The sequence below is a fragment of the Peromyscus leucopus genome, chromosome 4 (genome assembly GCF_004664715.2).
Source record: "Peromyscus leucopus breed LL Stock chromosome 4, UCI_PerLeu_2.1, whole genome shotgun sequence".
NCBI lineage: Eukaryota > Metazoa > Chordata > Mammalia > Rodentia > Cricetidae > Peromyscus > Peromyscus leucopus.
Window position 1 is genome coordinate 108,780,648 of NC_051066.1, and position 8,161 is coordinate 108,788,808.

An 8,161-nucleotide genomic window follows, 5' to 3' on the forward strand; every position below is an offset into this window, starting at 1 on the left:
TTTAAAATGAGAGACATTGAGGGGCTGGAGAGATGGCTCAGCAGTTAAGGCACTGGCTGCTTTTCCTGAGTTCAACTTCCAGCAACCCCATGGTGGCTCACAACCATCTGTAATAGGATCTGATGCCCTTTTCTGGCTTACAGGTATGCAGAGCACTCATACATAAAATGTAAATAAATAAAATTTTAAAAGACACCTGTGTGTCCACTTGCCAAAAAAAAAAGTGACACTGACCAGGTGGGGAGGCACACACTTTTAATCCAGTACTTGGGAGGCAGAGGTAAGAAGATCACTGAATTCCAAGCCAGCCAGAGATACAAAGACCTTGTTTTTAAAAAGAGGCAGCCAAGCCGGGGTGGTGGTGGTGGTGGTGGTGGTGGTGGTGGTGGTGGTGGTGGTGGTGGTGCATGCCTTTAATCCCAGCACTCAGGAGGCAGAGCCAGGAGGATCTCTGTGAGTTCCAGGCCAGCCTGGTCAACAGAGTAAGATCTAGGACAGGCACCAAACTACACAGAGAAATCCTGTCTCAAGAAACCAAAAAAAAAAAAAAAAAAAAAAAAAGAGGTAGCCAAGGTAACATTAACAAAGGCAAGGTCAGGGTTGGGGATTTAGCTCAGTGGTAGAGTGCTTGCCTAGCAAGCGCAAGGCCCTAGGTTCGGTCCTCAGCTTGGAGAGGGAGGGAGCTGACAAAATAACAAAACAAAAAAAAAAAAAAAAAAAAAAAACAGAAAAGAAAAGAAAAAAAAAGGCAAGGTCTTTGTGGCAATTTTTAAAAGGGGAGGGAAGCACAGGACGACACCAAACTGGCATGCTGCTGTATCCTTCTATGTAGGTGCCAAGAGGAGCACAGGTGTCACCTGAGAAGGTGCACTGGTGGACAATGCTGAGAACACCAAGAAGGACATTCCTGGGGCAGATATGATCTCTGCTTCAATAAGCAGAAAGAGGGGCTGCAGAGATGGCTCAGGTTAAGAGCACTGGCTGTTCTTCAGAAGCCACAGTTAAACTCCAGGCACTCAAATGTTGGCTCACAACAGTTCCAGAGGATCCAGGGAATCTGACACCCTCTTCTGGGCTCTACAGCAATTATATGCACATGGTGCACAGATATACATGCAACCCATACACATAAAGGGGGACATTTTTTTAAATGATTAATTTTTTAAAAATATTCTAGAGTAAAACTTTACCTGGTAAAAGAGTTCCTCTTATTTCAAAGGTGACCTGAGAAGGTGTCATTCTGATAGATTTATTTTAGAATTTCTGCTAGGAAAGAAAAGAAAAATAGTCACTAATTGTATACAAAAATAATAGTATTTTACCATTGGTACACAATGGGGTTAGGGGTGTTGTTCAGTTGATCAAGAGCACAATACCCTGGATTCAATCCCCAGTATCACATAAACCTAGCATGGTGGCTGTGAGAGATCAGAAGTTCAAAGTTATCCATGTTACAGTCAGTTGGAAGCCAACCTACAATATATGAGCCCCTGTCTTAACAAAGAAGGGGGTCAATGAGATGGCTCAGAGAGTAAAAGCCCCAAGCCTGATGAGTTTGATCCCCAGGACCCAAGTGGAAGAAAACTGATTCTTGAAAACTGTCCTTGACCGGCGCTCTATACATACATACACTTAAATAAGTGTTATTTAGAAAAATATTTATTTGACTGGGGTGGTGGTGGTGGTGGTGGTGGTGGTGGTGCCTGCCTTTAAGCTCAGCATTCAGAAGGCAGAGGTAGTCTTGATCTACAGAATTCAAGGCCAGCCTGGTCTATGAGGAGTTCCAGAAACCCTGTCTAAAAAAATAAACAAACAAACAAAAATATTTAATTGGTTCACACCTATAATCCCAGCTCTTGGGAAGCAGAGGTGGGGGGGGGGAATCTCTGAGTTCCAGGACAGCCGGGACTATAAAGAGATCTTGTTTTAAACAAGCAAAAGATATTTAATGACTCCTCACTGTTGGTGGGAATGTAAACTTGTACAACCACTGTGGAAATCAGTATGGCGGTTTCTCAGAAAATTAGGAATCAAACTACCTCAAGACCCAGCCATCCCACTCTTGGGCATCTACCCAAGGAATGCTGATTTATACCATAAAGATACATGCTCAGCTATGTTCATAGCAGCACTATTTGTAATAGCCAGAATCTGGAAACAACCTAGATGCCCATCAACGGAAGAATGGATGAAAAAAATGTGGTACATATACACAATGGAGTACTACTCAGCAGAGAAAAACAATGAAAGCATGAAATTTGCAGGCAAATGGATGGAACTAGAAAAAATCATCCTGAGTGAGGTAACCCAAACCCAGAAAGACAGTAATGGTATGTACTCACTCATTGGTGGATTCTAGATATAAAATAAAGAACAATCAGACCACAAAAAAAAAAAAGATATTTAATGACTATGCAATTCTGTGACAATTTTTTAAAACTTTTAAAATAACCTTTTCTTTAAAAATGTTTATACAATTTGATCATATCCACATCCTACTACCTCACTCCAGCTCCCTCTAGTGCCCTCTACCTTTTATCCCAACTTAATGCCTTCTCAATTCCCAGCACCCACATGGTGGCTCACAACCATATGTAATGAGATCTGGCACCCTCTTCTGTATACATAATAAATAAATCTTAAAAAAAAAAAAAAAAAAAAAAGTTCCAGAACAATCAGTTTCTGGCTGCTGCTTCTTTGGGGCTGGAGAGATGGTTCAGAGGTTAAGAGCACTGGCTATTCTTCCAGAGTTCCTGAGTTCAATTCCCAGCAACCACATGGTGGCTTACAACCATCCACAATAGATCTGGTGCCCTCTTCTGGCCTGAAGGGATACGTGCAGGCAGAACACTGTATACATAATAAATAAATAAATAAATAAATCTTTAGCCGGGCAGTGGTGGCGCAAGCCTTTAATCCCAGCACTCAGAAGGCAGAGCCAGGCGGATCTTTGTGAGTTTGAGGCCAGCCTGGTCTACAAAGCAAGATCCAGGAAAGGCGCAAAGCTATACAGAGAAACCCTGTCTAGAAGAACTAAAAACTAAAAACTAAATAAATAAATAAAAACTTTGATAAGAAAAAGGTTAAAAAGAAAGGATACAAACAAAATATTCAAGTAGTCATTTCAGAGTCCTAATATACAAATTGATTGCATTAAGGAGGAAGTTTCCAGCTAGACTTACAGTTTTGTTACACTTTCCAAAAATCCAAGAAGGTGTGGACCAGAAATATTGCAAAACAAATGTGTTCAAACTTTTTATTTTTAGGGAGTCAAGATTCTCTTGCCACATACTTTCTCTTTAGATAAGCAGCTGTGCTAAGTCAACCTATCTTTCCTAACCAGGCCCAGGTTAGTGTGGAAAGGAAAGAAAACCTATAAACAGAAAAAGCTCAACTAGAGACTTCTATTTTAGTAACAAAAAAGCAACTGAAGTCCTTCAGCACATCTTACAGAAACTAGCTGTTTGGTAAAAAGCTTATGAATCTGTTTCTAATATACAATGTTAACTTGCTACCCACACACATCTTTCCTCAAAATTATGTCTTTTCAGATTTTTTTCTTCATAGACAGCACACTCTGATTCTTTAAATTTAGTTTAACTGTAATCTATTATCAAAAAAACTCGATCTGATGTTCATGTGGCTACAGCATTCTCTCCAGTCAACATCATTCAAAATCGCATCTCCCGGTACTCTGGCTTCTAAATCTCTTCTCAGTACTATGTCTTAACCAAGGAGAACATTCTTCCTCACTGCACAGATTTTATTTACAGAAATCTATACTTCTAAGGCTAAGATCCTTTGCCTTTTTATTCATATTTTCTCTCTAATTTTTCCTTCCCGCCTCCAGACTTAGCTAAGTACATTTGTTCACCATAGCCTACCTTAAATAACTAAGGGAAGGCAGGAAATTACTTTTTAAATATATACATATGCATAAACACATACATCTCAAGATAGTTACTAAGATTAAACGAAGAACACATTCTTCATATGGTTTACATAACAATTCAAATAATTATTCAACTATCCAAAAAATAGACTTTTGTGCAGAAATAATCCAGGTCTCTAAAAGAATTTCAGTAAAATCTTTATTTGGCATCATATCCCTTAATCTACCAGCTAAATTTCATTTTATTTATGAATAGGGATGCTTCTAGAATCTAGTGGGCAGAGGCCAATAGTGTTGCTAGCATCACACAGTGACTGAGCAGTCCTCCACAGCAATAGGTCTGAGGTCCTAAAACCTTATCTATGTGTAATACCTAGAGAGGGCTGGTAAGTAATCAAGAGTCCATAATTAATATTAGCTACACACTATGGATGCATCGTCACATTTACGCCAATTAGAAAATGTAATGCTGAAAGTTATTTTATAAATGTACAATATCATATATATTTTTACATACAGAGGTAAAACAAAATTAATAATGTGGTATCATGCTGTACTTGAACAGAGTCCCATATTTGGCAATACTGGTTTTGGTTAAAAAGTCCAAGACTACACAGGAGAAAACTTCTCCGTGAGCAAAATAATTTATAAAAACCTTATTTGATTTCCTGTGTCTAAGAGTAAACAAGATCTACTCATGTGAATATATCCTGTGCTAGAACTGTTCAAGAACATCTTCATATAAAAACAGTTCTAGATTAATTAGCCTGCTACCTGCACACTTCAATAGTTCTTTTAGGATAACTGACAAAAACCTGAGTATGATCCTGACCATACAAACATTTTCTAATAAGTAAAATGTTCATTGAACCACTGCAACCCTCCATTTAACAGATCCAAATTATATCAAGAAAACCCTAAACCTAACAAAAAAAGATTTAAAGTTACTGATCTGGGGGGACCGGATGGGGCTGTTTTTTCAAGACAGGGTTTCTTTTTGTAGCCCTGGCTATCCCAGAATTCACTCTGTAGATCAGGCTAGCCTCCAACTCTCAGATCTGCCTGCCTGCTTCTGCCAATCCAGTGCTGGGATTAAAGGTTTGCTACCACCGCCTGGAATACTGAATTAATTTTAAGGAACAGCTTAAACCCATAACTCAGCAATGTGGTTGAATAACCATGCTCAATTTATTTGCATGTATGCGCAAAAAAAAAAAAAAAAAAAAAAAAGGAAGGCAGGGAGGGAGAACCAAGGTATATGTGTGAGGGTCAAAAAGACAATTTGCAGGAGTCAGTTCTCTCCTACCATGAACGTCCTAGAAATTAAATTTAGGCCTTCTGAAATGGGGCTGAAAAGCAATCATCCCTTTCTGCTGAGTCTAACCAGCTTGTCAATTTTTAACAGTAACTTGAACTTTTACCCGGTGTTTACAATTCTAAACTTAAGGACAATCTTATAGAGAAGACTGCAGAGTTGGTATTCAGCCAACTATTCATCAATTGGCAATAACCAATTCAGTAAAGTAAGTCACTCGTAATTATTCTCACGTATTCAAACCAACAGCGGTACAAACTTAGCTCTAGACGCCTACTATATTAGGACAACCAGGAACAGTCTGTATATTTAATAAAAGAGAAACCAACAAGCTTTCAGTTGTGAATGAAATAGCTACAGCAAGTCGGCAGTGACCAGCTGCAGTGCATGCATCACACAAAGATAGACAGACAGACAGACAGACAGAGACACACACACACACACACACACACACACACACACACACACACAAGGAAGGAAGCACTGATCCACCCCAGGAGAGAATTGAATTGTCCACTTGAATTGTCAAAAGTCAGCAATCTAGTTCAATTGTCACCTGGGAAGCTGCTTCAATGGCAGTTTATTTGACGATGGACAGAGGCCAAAATTTTGGTGCAGGACTGAAGCATATAGCTTGGCACCCAACTGCCTCCAAAACAACAGTAACAGTTTTAAAAAGTATCTTTCTACCTAGAATCCCAAACTTGACACATCTACCTTTATTTCTGCTGCTCAACAAACAAAAATATCCCAACTTGGATGGAGGTCTTTCAGCTATATAAAGTAGTAAAAAATTCTTGTCACCTTGCATACTTCGCTGATCAGACAGATAACCAGCTTACCAATCACCTTATTACACACTACATTTCTGGAGAGGTTTTTGTTGTTTAGGCTTTGGTAATTTCTTTCCAATACAACCTCCAATTTGCACTGTCCAGAGATAGATACTACAAAGCACTTTCAGCTGAATTTGAGCAGTTATTTAACTTAATTTGCTTACTTATTTTTGAGGCAGGATCTCACTTGAAGCCCTGGCTGGCCTTAAATTCAGAGATCTGCCTACCTCCACCTCTTAAGTGCCTGGATTAGAGGTGGCACCACCAGGCCTGGCCCATTTTAACGTTATTATAAGACTGGGGGGTTTCTTAAATGCCACTGTAACTTGTTTACATGAAAACTTTTCAGTTCGCCCTACCTGGCAAAATAAAGTTTTCTCTTTTTGTTAAACGTTCAAAAGTGGACCTAACCAGTTTACCAGCTTGAGAAACAAACTGGAGATTTAAGCTAACCAAGGGTACAGGAATATTTCGTTTACAGATGAAGTATAAGTGGGTATTTTTAGCTAAAGCGTGTATTTCTAGCCAAAGGAACGTCTGTTTTCCTTTAAAACTAAGAAGTTGTTTCTAATTCTCCTCACTCTTCCCTAGATTCCCACAGCTTTGATCCTCAGAATATCCTACAATCAAGAAACAGGTTAAGTGACCATATTGATTTCTGCTCGTGTTGACAGGGGATCATTATGGCCCCACTTCTCAGACCTCCATATACTTTAAGCCAATATTTTAAACAAGAATGGATTTTCCACTAAGCAAGCAATTATGGAGATTTCATTAAGCCAAATTAACATTTTCATCAGCTTTAGACTTTAGACATTTATCCATTTCATTTTATGTTGATATTATTTTCATATGTATTTATCGTACAGTTTTGCTATATGCCAATAGTTGATTCACCCGCCAACTTTTTGTACACAGCAAATATTACTTAGTTCTCTTTTGTGTTCATTAACTCTGGGTCCAAGTTTCCTGCAGCTTTCTTGGCAGATTTCAATTGTGTTTAACACACCGATTTCCCCTAGTACTTAAGCCAATGCATGCAGTTTACCTGTTTTCTTCTGTGCTGTTTGTTTCTGGAACATTGGGCAATGCGGGAGGGAAAGACTAATAGCTTGTATCTATTTCGTTATGTAAGTGTTAAAAGTGTAACAAGCAGCAGCCTGAAGGGTAGAGTAAGTGGGCAAAAGCGGGGCGACAGAGGACAAGGAGTACGGAGGGGTCCACTAGCCCCAACCAGCCGGCTCGCCTGCTCAGAGAATCCTTGGATTCCCTCTGCTTCTGGCCGGACCCGGCTGATGAAGCCGGCGACGCCGAGAAAGAGAGGACCGCAACCCTAAAACGGCACCGACGACCGAGTTCCCCAGCAGCCCTGGGCTCTACCCACCCTCCCGTACTGTTCCCCGGAGTTCCTTTTGTGGGCACTAATTTTAGGCAATTTGGGAAAATAAGCAGCTGTCAAAACGGCGCGAGTCACCAGCGCCGGCGCGAGATGGCAGAGGTGGCGCCCGGGGAGGGAAGGAAGGAGGGAGGCACGGAGGGCTCCGGCTCCAGCTCTGCCGTCTCTTTGTTCCCCAATTTTCCGCCCGGTATTTCCGTGGCCGTCCTGGGTCACGCCGCTCGGAGGGACGCGGCAGCGCGGGGCAGCCGGGGCTCCAGCCGCGCAGCGCGGCTCCGGGACGCCAGGCCCGCCCGCCCGCCCGCACCTCCGCACGAGCGCCCGCCCGCACCGCCGCCCGCCGGCCCCCCTCACCTGCCGAGCCGAGCCGCGCCGCGCCGAGACCTGGGCCGCGGCCGACGGAGCCGAGCGTCAGCGCCTCGCCAGCGCTCCTTTAGGTGGCCCGGAGCAGCGCGGAGCCCAGCGACAGCGGCCTCTCAAACCGGTTTCAGCTGCCCTAGACTAAACTGCCAGCCCACCCCCCACGGGGCGGGGTCGAAGGGCGGAGGGGCGGGGCCTGACGTCACGCCCGGTCTCGTCCTGGCCAATCGGCGTTCGCGCGCCGGGGCGCGGGGCGGGGCCGGGGGGGGACCGGGCTGCACGTTCCTGGAAGGCGGGCCCAGAGACCTGAGCTGACCAGGGAGGGTCCCTTGCCTGCCTGGTCTGGCTCATCTAAGGACAGG

At 42.6% G+C, this 8,161-nt stretch overlaps 1 protein-coding gene across 3 annotated transcripts in view; it reads right to left on the minus strand.

Annotated features, from left to right (window-relative positions):
- Nucleotides 1–7,946, minus strand: part of Gpcpd1 (glycerophosphocholine phosphodiesterase 1) — a 57,222-nt gene extending 49,276 nt beyond the window's left edge. Inside the window, exons 1-2 of one of the 3 annotated variants that reach the window (XM_028878626.2) lie at nucleotides 7,794–7,946; nucleotides 1,191–1,263 (exon numbers count right to left, since the gene is read on the minus strand). In XM_028878626.2, the coding sequence (XP_028734459.1) occupies nucleotides 1,191–1,239 (49 nt within the window). In that variant the 5' untranslated portion in view covers nucleotides 1,240–1,263; nucleotides 7,794–7,946. Of the gene's footprint in view, nucleotides 1–1,190; nucleotides 1,267–7,793 lie in introns of all 3 variants that reach the window. The other 2 variants (XM_028878627.2, XM_028878628.2) reach the window with 2 other exon arrangements.
- Nucleotides 7,947–8,161: the final 215 nt, after the last annotated feature.